Here is a 21,912-nt window from a genome sequence, read left to right as displayed (position 1 = left end):
ATGACAATGATCCCAAACACCCTTCCTTTGCAGTAAAGCACACCTGGATAGAAAAACACACAATGGTGCACTTTTAGCCATGGACTGGCCTCACCAGAGCTTGAACCTCTACATTTTTGAAGCACTGTGGGATCTTTTAAAGTCCTTCAAGAAGACTGGAGAACTATTAATGAAGACTAGTTTAACCCTTTAAAACCGGTCGGAGTGGGCACGCTCCGTTTTGCGTAACTATTTTTAAATCTCTGTAGAACTGGAACCACTTAAGGTAGCGCAATAATTTTTTTTGCATATGAAACCGGTGGAGTTGTACTTACATGTTATGCCATTAGCTTGTCCTAGGTCATGGTTTTCTTCCACATATAGCTTTGCAAAAATTGCATAAAAAGCACTTGCAGCAACAAAAATATAATATTCCAGAAACACGCTTTGCCGATCCGATCAGCTGTTCATAACACTTCCTAGGTTGGAATAGACGTCAGCGCGAACTATCGCATGTCCGCCATTACCTGCCCGAAACCGAAGTGACATCATTTTCGCGGAAAAAGTAGTTTTTTACCTTCAGGGCCTTATAAGCCTATGCTGGTGTTTTTAAAAGTCATGTTTGACTTTGTGCTTTTCTGAAAAGTTTCTGGGATGCTTAGAACTCAAATTGCACTGCTGGAAATAGTTTATTTTGATGCACATGCAGGTTTTTTTGCAAATTTGCATTACAATATTTATTTTCGTTTTTCCTGCAGTATATAAATATGGTGTATCTCAAAAATGAAACTATGAAAACACTCAAAATGAATTTCCTGTGGTTGGAAACTATTTTGTGCAATGTTTTTGTATTTACAGTTTTTTAGGAATAAACCTCTTAAATTTCTCTAACTATATCAGGGCTCGCAAAATCGCTAGCCCGATGTCCCGGGGCTAGCGATTTTTCCAGTCGGGCTACCAGAATCTATCCCTGCCCTGCCCGTCGGGCTATCATAGGAAGGAAAAATATATGTCAATGCTTTTGCATTCTTTCGGAAATGTAGCTGGGTAAATATGTCATTGGCATCGGTGAACCACTGCCAATATGTGACTAGGGCTGCTCAATTAATCGAATTTTAATCTAAATTACGATCTGGGCTTTCAACGATCATTAAAAATGACTGAGCCGATTATTAGCACCTCCCTCGTACTTTATTCTCGCGCTGCTCCGTGTGGCAAATCGAGCGCACCTCTCTGGGTTTCGAATACGCGGCACAACAATTAAGAGGAGCTAACAGAGGGAAGCTCGGAAAGCTAAGCAGAAGTTATTTGGAGAGGAAAGTGACTGCCGTTGGTTGAAAAGAGAGGTAAAAAAACCCTTCAGTCGTGTGGAAACATTATGGGTTCGCGGAGTCAGACGTGGATCAAGTAGACATAGTGTGTAAACTTTGGTGTCGTAGCTGCACCACAGAGCGACATGGCAAAGTTCACTAAACATAGATGTTTACATTTTATTTTTTATATTGCAAACATTTGCACTGTTATCAGTATTTGCACACTATTTATACAATTTTTTTTGACAATCTTTAAAGCCATTATTCAATACATTTTTATTGTTAAATAAATATCATCAAATAATCGAGATCTCAATTTCAGTGAAAATAATCGTGATTATCATTTTTGCCATAATCGAGCAGCCCTATATGTGACATATTGAAATCGCATTTGAATTTGCGCTTGTTTTTTGCTTTCACTTTGCAATCGCGCGAACTGTGTATAGAGAGCGACAGTACTGATTGGTGAGTGACGATAATTTGCGCACCAATTCCTCTGACATCGTCTTATCAATCGTTAGTTTACTATGCAAACATGACAAGTGAAATCTCCCGCAGGAAGCTTAAACATGTGAGAGGTTGATCGCGCAGAGAATCGCTGAGCGTTATGTGAGTGCGTGTGTAAAGGCAGCAGGATATATATTTTAGTTCTGCTGAGCCAAATAAGACCGGTCAGGGTGAAGAAGTGACAGCCAAAGAAAAGCTTACCACAAAACGGAAAAGTTATGACAAATCAGACTGTAAGGCAAAAAGAAAGTGCAGCTTTATGGTTTCATGGACAAAAGAATTTCTGTGGCTGCAATATGACAAGCTAAATAACCAGGGGTGCACATAAGTGGTCCGCAGGTGCGCATTCGCTGTCAAAATAAAATAGCGCACAAGATAAGAAGTTGCAACGCGTGTTTGCGTCCATAAGATTTTCTGGAGGAGGACAGACATTTGTTTAGAACTCTTAAAGATGTCGAAGAAGCTCCTTTAAGCAATTACTTTGGTGTTCCTCCACCTCCAAAGAAATGTCAGATGGAGTCCGAACCACAAAAGAAACGCGTATTCTAGGAAAAGTGGTTGCAGGAGGTGAGCTGGCTTTAAACAAATGATGAATGCACAGAGATTTGGTGCAGAATGTGCCGTGAAAATCCCACTCTAGCGGACAAAAACAGTGCCGTTTATATGGACGCAAACGCGTTGCAACTTCTTATCTGGTGCGCGTCTTTTATTTTGACAGTGAATGCGCACATGCGGACCACTCATGTGCACCCGTGTAAATAACACAATGTTCTGCCGGGTGTGTTGTTGGTTTCCCTCGATTTCTGAGTCGACAAGTGCCTTTGTTACTGGGACCAGTAATTTTAAGAAAGGCCCCCATTAGAACCCATGAGAAATGCAAGAAATGGATTATTGCTCAGTCTGCAAATAACATACTAAAAATCAACCTGAAAAATCTGTTTAGAACAGCCTACTATGTTGCAAAGAGTGAACTACCATTGGCAAAATTTAGCAGTCTTTGCAAACTTCAAAAAGCAAATGGCCTAGAGATTGGTTCCACTTGCCTCTTACCCGTGATTTCAGTGGAAATTTCAAATTCAGGATCTGACACAGACTGATTCCTGTTGTACAGTTCTTACAAGTTCATAGAAATTTCTGTTCAATTACAACCAAGTATTTGAGTTGATGATTGTAATTTTTATACAATATTGTAATTTGCGTTTCAACAATTTTTTGATTAATGTTTTGTTTGCGTTACAATATTATACATTAAAGTATAATATTGTAACAGAAACAAAACAGGAAACAAAACATAAAAAAAATTGCTCCCTTTTTTATTCGGGCTACTTAAATTTATTTTGGGCTACCAAAAACTGAAGAGTCCCTGCCCGAAGGGCTACCAGGGATTTTGAAATTTTGCGAGCCCTGTATGTATATGTGTATATATATATATATATGTATATATATATATATATATATATATATATATATATATATATTAGGGGTGCAACGATACACAAAATTCACGGTTCGGTTCGATACTTTGGTGTCAAAGTTCGATATTTTTTCAATACAAAAAAATGTTCATGCCTTTTTAATTTGTCATTTATTAAAATTATAAATATATATTTTAACTCAAAAGTACAGTTTTTAAATTTAATGTTGCTGAAACAACAAAGCAATAAATCTATCTGATCGAGAAATCCCTCATCTTTGGAAAAAGAGAGTTTATTACAGAGAAATGGCTCTTTCCAAAATAAAAGCTATACTATACGCTTCTTCTGGGCTATATTCTCAGCAGGTCCCCATAATGAGAATCATGTGCTAACGGCTGTCTAAATGACTCGGGTAAAGTTTGTAGCATGCGTGCTTGTTGTTTTTGTCTGCTTCCACTTGTCTTCGCACTAGGATGATGTCGGCGTAAATGTGGAGTCATATTCGGTGTGTTCCCACTAGTGCTGTCAGCGTTAATCTCGTTGAAATGACGTTAACGCCACAACACGGCAAATCTCCGTTAACGAGCTACCGCGGATCGCCCCGTGCCTGGGGCTGGACGGTGTCAACACGTTAACAAGCTAACTGCGCTAACGCACTAGTTCCCACCAATGTAATTGAGCATTGCGTGGCACATCCGACATACTGTTTTACTTTTGTCCATGACGCGCTTACCTTCAGGGTCATACTTCACATGAAAACCAAGATGGTTCCAAACACCAGATCTGAATTAGGGTGGGGGAGGTTCAATTTGCCATGTTGCAACGAGCTTAACTTCTGTCTCGCTAGCTTGCGCTGCGCTCAGTGGATCTGCGCTCGACAGTGCAGCCTAGGCGGAGTAGTCGAACGCAGATCCACTGAGCTCTCAACACAGACAGCATCGTCAGAAGAAAAGTTGATAAAATAAATTAAAAATTTTGTATTGTTCGATACATATGCGTACCGAACCGAAAGCACTGTATCGAATGGTTCAATATCGATACGAGTATTGTTGCACCCCTAATAAATATATCTATATATCTATATATATATATATATATGTGTATATATGTATATATATATGTATATATATATATATATATATATATATATATATATATATATATATATATATATATATATATATATATATATATATATATATATATATATATATATACGTGTATATATATATATATATATATATATATATATATATATATATATGTATATATATATATATGTATATATATATGTGTGTGTGTGTATGTGTGTGTGTATATATATATATATATATATATATATATATATATATATATATATATATATATATAAAACAAAACAAAAACGATTTTCAATTTTTTTGTAGTTTATTGCACTTTTTTGCAATTTATGTAGTTTCTATTGACTTAATGCATACATATTATTAAAATTTGGGCTATAATGGTTGTATTGATGTATAGCAACTTGAAATGCTCCCAAAAATGGCACTACAACATGTAAAAATATAAAGATAAGCTCTGGCGGACTTGGTTCTATGGTAGGTCTTAAAGGGTTAAGAAAGCCTGCCTTGGAAAGTTCAACAGTGTCGAGGGATAATGTTAGTCATACTTAATATTAACTTTCAAGGTTGATAGAATTGTAGAAACTCTGTTTTTGTCTTATTTATTGTATTTCTATGTATGTTTGGACATGTTTCAATAAATCACTGCACCTGTTTCCAATTTTCCTGGCAAAATATAGAGGAACGAAGGGTGACTAAAGACCTTTGCACAGAACTGTATGTTCCTATTTACACCTGGTTTTAAAATACACCTTGGGATATCAGATTACAGTGGAAAGTGCTTAATAAGTGTAAATGACCACCCTGACTCATTTCAACGCATGAAGTCAAAACACTTGCTGAAGTTGTCGCATATGACTACCTGGTGTATAAACTACAAATGCATCGTCAACATGGACATAAGAAGAAAAGATGTCCCGAGAAAGGACATGGTGGTCCTTCATCTTGTCCTCTACCCTTTTTGCAACCTGTGAATGACTTTGCCCTGTCATTCTCAACAGCTGAAACACCTCATACATGTATATTAGTCCTTGAAACATTGTGCTAGCACTTGCTAAAATATAATCTGTTTCTTCACTGGTGACAGATGCATGGTGCACTGGACCCTTTGACATTAATGAGATCCAAACACAAGTGGCACAGGTTTAAATGACGATGTGTCTCTGCTGTCCGTTTGTGATCCAGTCACCCCGTACATATTTTAAAACCAAGTGCAAAAAGAGGTCTGTCAGACCTCTTTAGCATGCACCTCATCTCTGCTTGATGGTTGTGGGTTGAGACTACAGCCATTAGCTAGAGGATAGCACGCCCAATGTTTAGAAAATGTTCCTGGTTGCATTGCGGGAAACCTAAATACCAAAGTTTGACATTGAAGAAATGTGTGGGGAATCTTTGGTTCTGCTGTAAGAATTTTGGCACTTAAAAAAAAAGGCTTATCAGCATTTAAAATGGCTCTATGTGCTAAATCGTTGGAGTAATCTTTTTGTGGTACATTTTGCAGTGGATATCCACATTCAATTGAGGTTAAAGGTTAACTCTGAGGGATTTATTACTATTGACTTTTTGTTGTTCGTGGCAACGCTGTGTTAATGTCACAAAATCCATTCATGAGTCATCTTTGCAGTGTGTTGAATGCCCCATAAAAGCAGTCCCCCTTTCAACAAAATACTTTACTGTAACCCAGTTTTGACCAACGCAGCTACATTAATGCATCTTTAACTTATATTTGAAACGATGATAGGAACTCCATGCTGTCAGGTCTTGTGTAATAGTGAAATAAAGAGAAAATGAACATATTTTTAGATTTGGAAAGAAACAAAGTTAAGAGGGGATTTTATTTCAAAGCAGTCTATCTTGAGACTTTAGTCATTGTGCGGAGATAGCAGGATCTATACAAAAGTAAATCTAGCAAAATTCTCTACTGGAGTATATTTATTTAGCTGTATGCTCGCATTAATTTTTGACAGATTGCCCGTGTGTTTCCAGCAGAAGCAATCTGAAGAGTTATTCACTTCTTAACAACCGGACTTAGTGCTGCAATGCAGGGGAGAAAATAAATAGACTTAGTGAGAGGATTTATGAAAGCGTGTGTGTGTGTGTGTGTGTGTGTGTGTCTGGTGAACCTTTTGAAGATGGTGCTGAGAGCGACATGCGCTGTTGTTGTCATTCTTAAGCGACCCCCCTCCTGCCCATCGACGCTGACTGATCATAGGACTGTAGCATGTGTGTGTATGTGTGCGTGTTTGGGTTCTAAGAGACAGCGCCTCCCTGCTGCGAAGTACAGAGTCAGAGGCAGCAGGTGCAGCTGACGCAGATTGGCTTTTAGCAGGCAGGGCCAGTTTGGGGGACAGAAAGGGAGAGAATGAGCTGAGAGGCGATAGAAGAGAAAGCTCAAACAAATACACCATCAGACCTTTGAACAGAACTGGATAGATGAGGTCACTGTGTTTTTAGCCCTTGGACAGTATGTGAGGAGGAAGGGAACAGGACCCAGAGTGTGCTGTGGAGGCATCTGACTTCTTCTTGGCTTCAATGGCGTATGTGAGTAATGATTTTAAAAAAAACAACACACTCCACACAAAAGATTTTGTGAAGGTTAAAAGAGAAACTTTTTATGAAGCAGGTAGTTTATTGTCGAGCCAAATCTCCAATAAGTTTAGAACAAAAACCTTGCTGGTCGTAGCCAATTACAGTTTGTTTCCCTGTAAAGTCATCTCAAGTATAGGATTTTTCTTGCCATTCTTCTTTTTTAATTATCAGTGACGTGTTGAGGAACTGCTGAAGAGATGCGAACTCTGTGGCTTTGCATTTTGTCGCCTACATCAGCTCTGGCCTGGGCTCTTCATTGTGTCGACGAGAGCCCCTATCTCTGCCCGCACAAGTCAAGTGACATAAAGACGCACTGTTCGGCGTGTCTTTGAAAGGAACAATTGTGGCAGAGAGAGAAAGGCAGAGAAAGTGATGGGTGGGCTCCAGCCAAATAATGGTGCTGAAATGCTGTGCGCTCTTGTGTGATGGGCTTCTGTATTACAAAGCAAAGTAGTCCTGTCTTAGTTCATTGCATTATACTGATTATTCTGCAATAACAACAGCTAGAGATGACAGTGTGCGTTCATCTGTGCATCGTTTTCCAGTATGTGTGCATAATATTATTATTATTATATGAATCGGTCTGCTACTTGCGTTGTGATCAGAGTGATGAAGGAGAGGCAAGTGCTCTGAATGCCCTTCATCTGTCTGAATGCTTTTCCCTAGCTGTAAAACACATCCACGCAGGTTCAACTCCTCTTCTTCTCCCCCCCCCCCCATTGCTGGCTGTCCTCCTCCACAGACATTGGCCGCCTCCCCCCTGTCTGTCCATCCTCTCTGCACTCAGATAACCAGTCAGTGGTACACCTCTTCTTCTACGACATTTGTCATTGGTTGATGTGTGCTGTGAATGCAGATAAATTCCTTTAAGAGGCAGTCTAGACTCAGCTGGCTGTGCTGCTCGCTCTCTCTCTCTCTTTATCTCCCTCGCTCTTGGTGGTTAGCGCGCGCCGTCCTCTCTCCTGCAACACCACCACAACCTGCCGATTCCTCAGTAAGCCTCTTCTGCTCCTTCTCTTCCCCTCTCCTCGTTCATCATCAGTTTTCTTCCCATCTCTCTGCGTAATTTTATTTCTGATCAATCACTCGCCACTCTATTTCCCAGTCTGTTTTCTTTTCCATACTGCCATTTCCCTCTGTCCCTCTCTATCTCCCCTCAAAAAATACATTTCGTCTTTGACGTTTATTCATTTCCACCACTGTCCCATCTCCTCTTGATGTGAAGAGTCATGAAGGTGAGTGGTGCTGTTTTAAAGGATTTGATCTTTCCGTACTTGGCTTCCTGTTTCTCATAGTTTTGTAGTATTAAACATAATCTCTCTCCTTCTCTTAACTTACTGAGCCATCTGGTAGATGCGAGCATCCGGTGTCCTTGGAGGCACTGCAGTTGCGTATGCTTCAGGTATAACAATTAGCCGGCTAGTAGGATGCTGCTGTGAGTCATCATCTTGACACTGCATGTATGTTCTAGTTCTGTTTCTTTCAGCATGTGCCTAGACAGGATGAGAGGAAGGGGAGGAGGCTGAATCAGTGTGAGGATAGAGGAGCCGCGTGTCAATGCAGACTGTAGCTCGTGACACAGTGTTTTGCACCAGCTGTGGCTGTGGTGCATTGGCATCTCAGGCGGATTAATGATCACTGTTCAGCAGTGATAACAAACAGTTAAACTAATCACTGGAAGTAGTTTGCACAGAGGCTTCGTGTTACAGTCCATGGCACACAACACGTGCGGCTAGGGGCCGATGCTGTAACAGGTGAAACGCTCTAGTAGTGTTACAGGTTAGCTGGCAGTCTCTGCATTTTTTTGGGGTCAATAAAAAGTCTAAAAATCAATATTTTATTAAACAGCTATCATCCATATGTTTATAAGAATGTATCCGATATGTGAAGGAGGACAGTTTCGGCTACAGATGGCAGCTATGGAATAGAAACCCACTGTACACCTGCAAATATAAGATTAGGTGTCAAGAATTGATAGAGGCCAAGAAGTGGAGCTAAGCGAGAGTGAATTGGCATCTAGCCTCCCCAAGAATGATGCTGCTGCTCTGTAATTGCTGGACTGGTTTAAAAAAAACATTCCAGAAAAAAACATTTTCAGGTTTAAATGTTTCTACTGTGCTTAATTTTTTCTGCACAGACAACATGAAGACCCACTTTAGCCTTGTTTGCTCATGTTGTGTCATTTCTGAGTTTGTGCATGTGTGTCTGTGTCAGTGCTCTCATTATGGATACTGTTTGGCAACCCACATCCACAGGAAGAAAATGAGTCTGCCAGAAATAATCCTCAAGAGCAGGTTGCTTTACGGAGTCACTTTCCAGTGTTTTTATTTAGGGTTGCTTTCTTAGGTACTCTTGGCACACCGTTGCTGTGCAAGGCTGTGGTTTGCTCTTTGGGAACAATTACACAGTCGGTCAAAGATAAAACCTCAAACTGTTAGCGGACAAACAAGGAAGGCCCAAAATTTACAAACAGATTTTGGAAATAACGGTTAAACAGACGATTGAAATGCAGAACTGGTGGTGTTTATAATAAGATGTGTGGGGTTTATTTTTTCAAAGAACATTTTACCTTGATATTTAAAAATTCTATTAATTTCCAATTTTCCATGTTCAGGAGAAACTGCCGGTTCATCTCCTTGGACTGACCCTGGATCCAGAAAAATATCTGAGCTCTTATTAGTTTGTGATGTATTTTTGAAAATTAAGGCAGTGTCTCCAAATGTTCCAATGTCCTTGTTATTTCAGTTAGATATTTTTCAAGCTTATGAAAGTGTTGCAGTGGTCAGCACTGTAGCTAACTGTTCAGTTCATTTCCACCATCAGGGCAGGGTCTTTGTGTGGGGAGTTTTTCTCTGTGTTTGTGTGGGTTCTCTGGCTTTAGTTAGTGGAGTTAGGTTAATTGGTAATTCTAAATTGCCCTTAGGTAAATGTGAGTGTGGGTGACCATAAACTAGGCTTAAGTATGGCCATGTACCAACTGGAAACATTTTGATGCAAAAAATTATAAAATTTCAACAGACAAAACAAACAAAATGAAGGTATTATACATATGATACGACATCCTTTGTGGAAATGGTGCCTGTTAATCAACTCTTCATACTCATCTGAAATTATTTAGGGCCACTGTATCCAGAATTTTCCCTTATAATTCCAGCATTTCTCAGGCACATTAATCGTGACCTGAATATTGCTCTTGCTCTTAAAAAGTCTATCAAAGTCACCTCAGTCATCCCTGGTGGTCTCAGGATCAGCACCTTGGAGAGCGGCAGCGGCACAGTTTTTAAAGGTTGTAAATGATTCACCTGAGCTGTGTTGGAAATGGGATGCTTCATTTCGGCAGATAAAATCACATCATATAAATATGAGCTGGACTTCCAAGTTTGTTTGTTTTAAACTGACTCAGTGCTTTTATCAAAATGGCACCTGTGCATTAGTTTCCTTAACAAAGCGGGTCAGACTCCTTCCTGTGTGCACCTTATCTCAAACATTTCTTCTAAGTTGTTTGAACAGTTACATGATTTCCTCTCTCTGCTGCCAGTTTTCAAATTAAATTTTGCATGCTACTGTTTCATCACCTGGTTACTTCCCTGCATCCCAACGACCTGCAAAATAGAAACATCACGGAGTTCATTCTTATCCAGGTAGGAAAAAGCAATTGCAATTACATTTGCAGTGCATCAATTTGCATCGTGGTTCTGCTCCGTCCTTGCTTCTATTTTATTCTGCTAATACTGAGCGCATATTTTACATGAATTATTCATTGATTGTTACAAGTGAATTACAGAAGGGCCGCTCTTGGTAAATGGCAATAAAATGGAAAGATAGCAGGTTGTATGACACACCGTGCAGCTGTTTTTATTTTGCTTTCAGACAAAGACTGTAAAGATTCATTCTGAAGGTCATGTAGCCAGACAGTCCATTTAGCTTGAATCACACACATGAATATGAAACTGAATCTCTTTGCTAAACGGCTGGGTACAAATCAGTGCATACTCCAGATCGTGGTAGGATTATTGAGTTGTGTTCAAGGACGTGGGGTCATCTGTGAGAAAGCGTGATCGTTCCTGCCCCGCGTCTCAGATGTTCTCAAAGTTTCGCTGCCGTCAAATGTCACAGGTGAGAAATCAGACATGGAGAACAGCAGGGAGGTGTTTGTTCTGGAAATGCTCTGTACTTTGATCATTTTTAGCGGGCGTTGTCACGGACATCACAAAGTGCTGTTGTTTTTAGATTTTATATACACAGCTAGGAGTAGCTGTGTGTGAACTTCAGTCTAAGGGTCGGTCATGTTGAGTTTCTTTTTTTAGAACATACTCAATAAAATGATGACCAGCTGACCTAGAGATCACACCCACGCTCAAATCACTCTCTTATCTTTCTTCCATGTCACCCTAAGGCACAGGACGTTCAGTCTGCTTTTGCTGCAGATGTGTTTGGCTGCACATCTCTTCTGAGCATTGCCTGGTTCTGTGTGTTGCTGGACGCTCGTGTTTGACTGTGGTGTGTGATGTGGTCCTCTTGTGGCAGTGGTGCTCCCCGGATTAAACATTTACAGTCTCTTGTTAGTCCTTCAGACTTTGCCAGAGTCAATACATTGACTGCAGAAAACATTTTTAGAGAGCGCTACTCAATGGCGTGAAACAAGCTGCCACACATGGATTCTTTAACTTATTCAATAAAGATTCGGTGAGAAATCAGTTTAGGGTAGCTTTTCATATTGGTGCGGCCTTTATTAAACTGCCTTTTATTATGAATTGACATAATTACAAGCAGCAGATATGAGTCAGGAAGCAATTAAGTAATCAGAGATAAAATCATGCCCCACATTATATTGTCTTTTTTATCGTTCATTATTAATTTTTGTTCGTTATGGCGATGGACACAAGTTCACGAGTTTGGTTTCTTTGACTTTTTAATTCATTCAATTCAGTTTTATTTATACAGCGCCAAATCACAACAACAGTCACTTCAAGGCACTTTATATTGTAAGGTAGACCCTACAATAATACATAAAAATTTGGCCAAGAGGCACTGAACTTGTGCTCAGATGTGTTTCTCTCACTGGAGAGAATTTCACCTCGGGGGTCAGTACATCATCAAGTCATTGTTTACTCATTCTTTTTGAGATTTGGCAGCCTCTGAGCTCTCCTCACCTTCACCTCTGTGATTTTACTGTGAGAAAACCAAGAAATGCGTCCACTTATTTTTCAAATCAGCAGCAACGTAATCATTTTTAGTGTCACTAATGGATCCCTATTCCAGGAGGTCTTGATCAAAAGACAAATTATCATGTTTTTATGTGTTTGTTGTGGTTCTGCAAAGGATAAAGGCTAAGAGTGCGTGACCTCGACTGTTCCAGATGGAGTTCTCGGTCGGGAGGAGGGAGCCATAACTGGCCACAGGCTATTTAGAAAGGAGCTGCTTGCCCCCCACGCGAGGAGAATGCAGTCGGTTTATGCCGAGAGCTGTTTACATTTAATGCTTCCCCATAAAAGAAAACCCCCCCCCCCCCCCCCGAAAAAACAGGTTTAACCATAGAAGGAAGTAGGCTGTCATTGGTCCCCATGAAGATACAAACTTAAAAACCCAAGCAAAGTCATTTGCGGCATAGAGGCCTCTTAAAAACCAATGGAGGCTCATAGTAGGTGGCCTCATCATCTGATTTTAAAGCATGTCGCTGTTGTTGTTGTTGTTGTTGTGTGTAAGTCTTGGGGAACAGTGGTGAGGCCAGCTTTAAGTGGATGCGATCGGCTTTTTAACAGGTAAACATCATCAGCACCTGATCATCCACAAACAAAAATTCTTTTTAAATGACTTTAGTAGTGTAACAAATCCAATTATTGAAATACAGCTCACAATTAAAACTGTTACGGCTACAGAAAACCAGAAGAGAGAAAAAATGAAACTGTTCCAGACTGTTTGAGGTTAACTGTGAAAACACCCCCCCACCCCCAGAACGATACTTTTTAAAATTATTTTAGAGAGAAATTAGGAAATGGGGGCTTAATAGTTTTATTTTATAGTTATTCGCATCAGAAAAGAAGAGTCTTGTAAGTCCGCTCAAGAAATGTATTATAAATTGCTATCTGACCTGCAAAGGTGCAATGTTGTGAACTACTCCCACCTCGAGCAGCAGTAGAACAGCGCAGATGCTGTTGCTGCATTGCAGTCTTAACTTAAATGCACCACGTTTTTCTTTTTTGCACTGCACCAGAGCATTTGGTTCTGTTTGAACTTGTACTCCAAAGCTGGTTACAAAACTCGTGTACCTTTCAGTGTCGCCTGGCAAGCACAATTATAGTGACGCTGAGGCTAAAGGAGCACAGATTGGAAGCCAACTATAATGTAAATCTGGCATGAAAACATCTACGGGGCTGCCACTGAAGCAACTTTATGACTAACATTTCTGTTTTAATGGGTTCTACGTTTCATAGAATACTTAAAAATTCTCTGTTATCACTGTTGGCATCACTGTGTCGGATTAAAATAATAACAGATGGTGTGATTTTTCTTTTTTTGTGTGGTTAAACATTAAAACTAAGTAAATTATAAACTCCTATCTGAGATTGTCTGAATGTGTGGCAAAGGTTGTCAGCTGCCCTGGTGCGCGGGGATAAAATGATACTAGCCTTTCTAATGTTCGGAGCATTGCTCATGTCTCATTCTGGAAACGGCGATCTTTTTATAGTGTCAGTGCTGACAGCAAACCCTCTGCACGATCTGATTTGATTCCTTTGAAGTGCAGACTGTGATTTCCTATTGTAGATATCTGCGATGTCCTCAGCTTTCCTCACTGGAGTGCACTGGAGTGCTATCATTGTTTCATCAAAGCCAGTTCTGCTTCATCATCATCTATCCCGAATCTTTCATTTATGTGTGTCTCCCCTCCCCTCTCTCCTAGTCCCACCCAGACTTCTTTGTTTTTGGTTTTCTGAGGAAGTCACAGGGAGGTGTTGTCAGATGGCTGCTGTTGAAAAAGAGTAATCATAGCTTATGACACTAATCTGTTTCTGTCTCTCCTCTCTCTCTTTTCTCCAGCAGGTGAAAGAACGTGCAGACCGACTGTCTCACACTAAGCTATGGAATGCTCTCTGCTCCCACCATCACTAACCTCCAATCTTTGGACTGAGCTCCAAACGCTTAGTTAGCGGCTGTGCTTCTCCCCTCAGACTCTTTATAACCAGGGGACGAAGAGAAGGTGTGGGCTTACCAAGTCCTCCGCTAAAAACGCACAGAGCACTTCATCTTTTTTTTTTCTTCTTCTTCTTCTTTTTTTTGTAGATATTTTAAGCAGGATTTTTGTTTCTTTGCATATTTTTCTCACCTGAAATCATATCAAGATGGATCTGGAGTCGTATCTGTGGATGGTGGTTATTGGCTTCATCATTGCCTTCGTCCTGGCATTTTCAGTCGGAGCTAATGATGTGGCCAATTCATTTGGCACAGCAGTCGGATCCGGCGTGGTCACTCTGAAGCAGGCCTGCATCCTGGCATCCATCTTCGAGACGCTGGGTTCAATGTTGCTCGGGGCCAAAGTGGGAGAGACGATTCGGAAGGGCATCATAGATGTCAGCCTCTACAATGACACGGTGCCCGTGCTCATGGCAGGCGAGGTCAGCGCCATGGTTGGTAAGTTGAATTTGCTCTTACATCCACTGAGTGATGCAGTTGCCGCTAATGTCTTAAGCCTCATTTTAGACATGCAAATCCTTATGTTTATCTGATGGACAGTTTTAGGCCATGCTGGAATAAGCACCAGAGTCAATTTGATGTAAAAGCCACAACAGCACTTCTACTAAATAGACCCAGTGATTGTTTTTTTGTAATATTTGCAACCTGTCGCATGTCTGCATGAAGTTTGAAGTAACTTGAATGTGCAAAAAAACTTGGATGTCGATGAAATTTAGGATTCATTATTTTATTTTATCCTTTACAAATCACATCAGACTTCATCAAAACTTGTAACAAACACAATAAGTGGAGAACATGTTTGACTTTTTGATGTTATAGCTGCTAAACAACTGTTAACAAACAGGAAACAACCATGAGACTGGAAATAAGAATAATAGTTGTCAGTAGCTCTGAAAACAGTCTGTAAACGCATTTTATTAGAGATGCTTAAATGTATTTTTCTTTTCTGTCTTCTAAGACTGTTAAAAAGCTTTTGAATGAGCCACGATGGAAGAGAGACATTTGACTTTGTTGCCTCAGCGATTTTTTTTTTCCTGAAAATTTTCAACAAGAAAAGAAATCTTTAAAAATTGATTCATTTGCTAATATTAGTTGTGATGCTAGTTGCATTCAAGAGAAACTCCTGCGACTTCCACTCCATAGATGAAAAATGTGTTACCAAAGGTGCCCCCCTCCCCCCCCATCACTCCAGTGTTTTAGGCACTACAAGTTTAGATCCTTATCCAGCAGGCAGTAATGTCAGCGAAGGGTCACGCAGAGCCAAAGATCTATTTTCAGCCATTCAGCCACACGATCAAGTATTCCTACAGCAGTTTTCCTGATGTCAACATCATCCTGTCAGTCTAGGATTACAACAACACCAACACCTTTTTCCTAGTAAAATAATAAATAAAAACTCTTTACATTAGAAATCTTTCTCACATGCCTAAAAGATTTGCACATTGCAGTAATATATGGTATATATTAAAGAAGAAATGCTTCAGTTTTTTTGTCCCCATCATCTGTAAAGTTGTAAAATAGGAGAAAAATTTAAAAATTACTTTCCAACAGCTTAAATGACATCTCTTAATTGCTTGTTAAAGCAATTTTTAAAAAAAAAAAACCTCAACAATGTCTTATTTATTACCTCATATAAACTACTTTGTGTATTGTTCCAATGTTCCCTCTAATTTTTCATGTGTCTGAGCGAACACACAAACTCCCTGAGTGGCCCCTTGGACCACTGTGAGCAACAGCAGACGTGTGCACTGTGGTCACGCCAGCATCAAATCCATCCAAGTTACATGGTTTATTAAAATAATCAAATTACAGCATTTACATTTATGTTAGACTACTTTTAATTAAGTGCTTTAGCCCACTTACAATGAACCTGTGTATGACCTGTGTAGTATGTTAACACTATTGGAAGTAAAAAATAACTTGAACTCCAATTTTGAAAACACAACTTTATGTGTGTATATATATATATATATATATATATATATATATATATATATATATATATATATATATAAAGCTCTGACTTGTATTATGAGTATGAGTCTGTGGTCTGGGAGAGAGTCCTGTAACTCTCTGTCTGCAAAATACAGTATATAATGACCAATGCTGGGCAATTAATTATATAGTTACTTCTTCAAAAAGTAACTGAGTTTTGCAAACAACAAAGTTTTTTGCAGCTGTTTACCTAAAAATGCAGCCAAGGTGTTTTTTAAATAAACATTTCAAACTATTTACAGAACAATCAGCTGTTCTGCATCAAATTTGATGCCACACAAATTATTTGTGCCACTCCAAAAATAATTTCTGTCCACTATGAGTTAAAGGAGAACAACAGCCTGATATCTGCAGGCCTGACAACAGGAGATGTATCACTCCTGTAACACCTGTAACATTCAGCAGTCGCCTCATTGTTCTGAAACACACAACAAAACTACACTACACGCTAACTACACAAGATTTGCGCTAAACGTCGCAAAGCTCTCACATCTCAAAACACCGCCGTCACTCCTAAAACTTCCTCCCTTCCTAAACAACTAAATGCCATGTTGCAATATCATTTTTTGATTGGTCGACATGGTACATTTTTCCACCAATAGGAAAGGCTGTGGGGAGGGGAGGGGGGTGTTTTTGCTCACAGGCGGAGAGTGCTTTCGAGCGTTTTCCTTATAAAACACCGTTTTTACTAGTGATGTGCGATACCACTGATTTCCTTTCCGATCCGATACCAAGTAATATTCAGGGTGGTATCAACAATACTGATCCGATACCGATACTTTGTACAAAAATTTATTTTATTTATTGTATCTCAAATTATAGCGTCATAATGATTACAGGACATCAGATTACTTGTTCTTATCACTTAATAATGCGGAGTTCATCATATAGAAATAAAAAAACTGAAGTTGTGCGCTATTTGAACACCTTGCCAGCCTGCAGCACTAAAGGACTCCGTGAGAGAAGTCTGTCTCGCCCTAGCAGCACCTGTCCCTGTCCTCCTCTTCAGTTCGCCTCAACATACGCTCGTCATATTCTGTGATATGATTTACTCTGAGGTGTTTGACAAGGTTAGTGATGTTGCCACAAACATACATGCCAACCCTCCCGATTTTTCCGGGAGAATACCGAATTTTTTTATTTTCTTTAGACCGCGAAGGCCGGGTCCTCAGGTGGAAGCAGCCTCTGAATTTGGACACCCCCACTGTTTCCGGGTCGGCCAATAATAACGGTGACATTTAACGTATTTTATCCGATAAATAAACACTGTAAAATGTATTTATCACCCCCCCACCGCAACAGCCCTTTTGAATGTCTCCCTAATTCTGAGGTCTCAAGGTTGGCAAGTATGGCCACAACACCTCACTTTTTTGCCACATGTATCGTAAACCACGTCTCAGCTGTTTGTGGAGGTAAATACGTCCGCACATGACTCCAATTACCAAAAGTTGATCAACTTTTGGAGATTTACTTTCCTGGATGATTGAGAATGCATCAAGATGACTCCAATTACGCTCAGCCATTGTTGTGAGTGCGCATGCCAGCGGCTGCCAGACATTTATACAGCCGTATTTCGCACATGACTATGAAAGGCGGAAGAGGAAGTAGTTCCTTTGAATGTAGACAATCCGAATGATATAGTTTCTTTCCACTGTGTTCCTGTTAATGATAAACTACAAATTTACCCTAAATTACTAAAATATCGATATTTTAATGTGAGAATCGATTCTAGAACATAAATGATTGGTATCGGAGGAATCGATATTTCAGGATCGATCCGCACATCACTAGTTTTTACCGTTTCTTCCCGCAGTAAATATAAACAACGACAGTATTCAGGAAGAAAACAAACATTGGATATATTTTTATCATAACTCTGGTTTTACGTGGCCTATCAACACAATTTAAAAACTGTTATAGTTTTTAAATTGAGGTATAGTCCACACTTTTTCCGTCAATTGTTCCGTCTGTCCTGCTCACATCTCCAATGGTTGTACACGTTGTCATTATTAACGTGGCTTCACTCCACATCAGCCACGCCGCTTTGCTAGCTAAAACACCGGTGTCGGCACATAAGTACGCTGTCATAGCCTGTCAACTACGTTGATTAGCTCGATTAGCTGTGTATATACCAATGTGAATCGCATCATTGGCTGGACTATGGGATGAGGTGGCATCGTTCTAATCCCATACGGGAGCAGCCAGTCACTTACTGACTAACACTGCAAAACAGAATGAATTGTTAACGTATTTATTTTAATTTCAATTCAGGTTAGATTTTCTTTTGTGCGCAACACAGATTTTTCTGTGCGCAGAGACCGTGCCAGCAGTGCGCAATTGCGCACGCGCGCAGCTTAGAGGGATCATTGTATTGTTCAATATTTACCATGTCACAAATTAGGCCCTGCTAATCCTCCCGAAATCCACTTTTGATCTTTAAAAACTCTGTATAGCTTAATGCAGACATAGACCTTTATAAAAAGCTTAGAAATGAATTTGAATTTAACAATAATGTTATATATATTATCCTGGGCTCAGCTGGTACCTGTGACATGCACCAATCCTCACGTATGTATCATAATTACTGTTATTAAGCAGTGCACCTCACTCACTTTCTTACTGTACATGAAAGGCACTGCACGAAGTTATTTTTTTAAAAATGTATTTTCAGATCAAACTTTATTGGGGCTTTGCAAATGTTAGCTAACCTTGCAGCATTGTAAGTATTTCCTAAGAGCCGCAGGAAAACAAAACTCTTGAAGTGAAACATAAAGAGGAATTGTTGAGTATCAACTGGAGACTCGCACACCACCATTTCAGTAAAAGCAGAAAACAATGGGTCTCCCATTAGGACAATACCATTTTGATGACAGACTGCTGGCAAATGTTGATTTAAAAAGGGCAGCATTAGGCACAGGGGATTCCCAAGGAGATGAAAATTCAGGTGTGGCTGGCTGCCACAGGTCACTGTTGGAGAAATGTTTTAACTGGCATATTGTTCATGCATAATTAAAGAAGTTTTAACCTATTGTTAAAACTTCCCCCAGTGCTTCTTGTGTACTGGAGGTTTTGGTGTTTTGCTGGAGTTTAAAGTCTAATTTAGGGCTGACAATGATTTGTCCTATTATCTGCTTCTCTAGGATAATAAAAACAACCACATGTATAAAATCTCCAGCCAAAATAAGCTTTTAAAAGGCTGCCTCCCCCCCCCCCCCCTTGCAGGTTATAAGTGTACTATGTACCCCCAAAACAGTACTTAACAGCTAACTCGATGAGTGTTTCTAGCTCTACTTATCGGAGCACTGAACAGACACCATGCTAACTCAATTTATGGAAATGTAAGCCAAGAGAAATGGTACACATTTTTCTACACATACACATTCCCTAGCGCCACTCGGCTGAAACTGTTGTGAACCTCAGCTGTGTGCATGAGTCAGTGCAGTTTCCTGGTTCAGCTGTTGATTGGCTCTTTGGAGGCAGGTTGTGTCATCCCTCATATAATACCTCTGCTGTAAAACTGTTTCGGCCCCTCTTAATTCCTGTCCTCAGCCCCCTTCAGGTCATGCCGCAGCATCTCAATTAGATTAAGGTTAAGGCTCTGACTTAGCCTCCGCAACAAATTTTCTTTTTCAGCAGCTCAGTTGTTGTTGTTTTACTCTGTGCGCTTTGGGTCATTGTCTGCTTACATCACCCAAAATCTCCAGAGCTGCAGGTCATGATCTGCTGCCCCTAAAGTTATCTTGTAATTTTCAAATTCACTGTTTCCTCAGTGATTTGACAGGGTGCTCTTTCACTACATACATTTTATGACTTTATTTATAGAGAGAGGTACCTCTATAAACCCACACTTCCAGTTTTTCCTGATTTTAATGAGCTTTTTAAAGTCTTAGTCTCAGATGTTCTTTTCGATTTTCCAGCTTGGGCCATGAGTAACTACTCTCTGTGTTGAACGTTTTATGTGTTATTGGTTTAGTTAAAATATTTGTCTTGAATGAATGTAGTGATTTAGAAGACATATTTGAGTGATTATTGCGAAACTTTTTCTCACGACTGGATCTTAAAATATTCCTCTTTTTAAATATATATAATCTATTTCAAAAACACTGCAATTACTCACATCATTGAGCAATTTTTGAATAGCAGTTTTTGTTAAAGGAGGGGTAAACAAAGCCTAGTGTAGTTTTCAGATTATACTTTTGTCCCAGCTTCTATAAACACTGCAAACTTAAGGCAGTCATTTGGAATTTCAAATGGCACTCTCAGGCCCTCATTTAAGATGTTACATGATGTCACACAAACTGCAGATGGGAATTAACTGCTAATTTTCCCAAGAGATTGTTTTTGTGCATGGAGGCGGACAAATAAATAAACTAAGCTAAACGTTAGATTTTTGTCTCTGTTTTGGTCACAGGGTCAGCCGTCTGGCAGCTAATCGCCTCCTTCCTCAAGCTCCCCATCTCTGGGACTCACTGCATCGTTGGCGCCACCATCGGCTTCTCTATGGTAGCCATCGGCACAAAGGGAGTACAGTGGATGCAGCTTGTCAAGATTGGTAATGGCAGAAGATTGTATCAGAGTAGTGTGTGTGTGTGTGTGTCTGTGCCTATAATAACTGCCCCATTTTCCAGTGAAACCTGATGGAATAGAAACCACTCTGAGATATGCCCAGTGGAGTTTGATTTTAGAAAGGTTTCTAGGTTTTTAGTAAACAACAATCTTCAGATTGTGCTTCCAAGTACATGACTCACTTTATACCCAGTGCTTTATTGAGTTTAGTTTAGGCAGATAAACCTATTTCTTCCTTGTTAAGAGCCTCTGTCATACATCATACAGCATCCTCGAGTTCAGCATCCAATAATAATGCATACTTTAAAGAATAATAAACTCTCACGTCACCATAAAACTGGTTATTGGGATTTATTCTCATACTTAAATACATAACGCATAAATGAAATGACTTGGAATTCATTGTAGGAAGAGAACTGATAGCTAAAAACACAAAAAACTATTAAAACACAGAATTTCTAGTTGGAGAGAGTTGGCAAGGCTCTCCTGTCGTTTCCTCATTAACATTTTTCAATTCTTCTTCAGTGGCGTCTTGGTTCATCTCCCCCTTGCTCTCTGGACTCATGTCTGGACTTCTCTTTATGCTCATCAGACACTTCATCCTCAACAAGGTAGGCGCACATCACTTTCAACTAATGCTGTGTTCAGTTTTGTCACACTGCCCTTGCATTTGCAGCCGTTGCACTCTCCGCACTCACACTTAGCTGCCAATCTGGTAATTTTAATATAAGAAATTGGAGACAGACTTACACGTGTACGCCCAACTTGTCTGAAAGAACTTGAGCACAGATAAAAACCCATTTGATATGGCAACACCCGCGTATTTGTTATGTAATGGGAAAGCTCTGGCAGACTAGGAAGTGCTGCAGATCATCCGAGGGTCACGACTGCAGGATTATATATGAGTGAGTCATGGGACGATTTGCCGTTTGGGCCGGTGTTACTGCATAGATGGGTCAAATTAGGAATGAGTTCATTTTTGCGTCTGCCAGCTATTTGCATCAGAATATTCGATCTTTCTGTTTTGTGTTTGCAGGGTTGAGATTTGTTACTTCTGTAAAATCCACATCCCATTTAGTGTCATTTTACATTTCACCTGCCTCATTAGTCATATTAATTATTAACCTTCTGATAAAAGCAAGCCATGGTTGTGCAAGATGGAATAATTGTATAACTCCACACCTTTAAATTGACCTTAGCTAAACTTTTAGCCAGAAGATGCTGTCCTATCGTTGACTGCATATGATCATGTTCTCA

The 21,912-nt window shown here is 39.8% G+C and overlaps 1 protein-coding gene across 7 annotated transcripts in view; it reads left to right on the top strand.

Moving 5' to 3' along the window:
- Nucleotides 1-21,912, top strand: part of slc20a2 (solute carrier family 20 member 2) — a 47,835-nt gene that overhangs the window by 14,079 nt on the left and 11,844 nt on the right. For 3 of the 7 annotated variants that reach the window (XM_063489585.1, XM_063489584.1, XM_063489589.1), the window contains exons 2-4: nt 13,942-14,532; nt 20,501-20,641; nt 21,181-21,266. In XM_063489585.1, the coding sequence (XP_063345655.1) occupies nt 14,244-14,532; nt 20,501-20,641; nt 21,181-21,266 (516 nt within the window). In that variant the 5' untranslated portion in view covers nt 13,942-14,243. Of the gene's footprint in view, nt 1-6,648; nt 6,856-7,800; nt 7,898-7,926; nt 8,139-13,941; nt 14,533-20,500; nt 20,642-21,180; nt 21,267-21,912 lie in introns of those variants that run through there. The other 4 variants (XM_063489586.1, XM_063489587.1, XM_063489588.1 and 1 more) reach the window with 4 other exon arrangements.

The sequence above is a fragment of the Pelmatolapia mariae genome, linkage group LG12 (assembly GCF_036321145.2).
Source record: "Pelmatolapia mariae isolate MD_Pm_ZW linkage group LG12, Pm_UMD_F_2, whole genome shotgun sequence".
Classification (NCBI taxonomy): Eukaryota; Metazoa; Chordata; class Actinopteri; order Cichliformes; family Cichlidae; genus Pelmatolapia; species Pelmatolapia mariae.
This window is presented reverse-complemented; position numbering and strand designations above follow the sequence as displayed.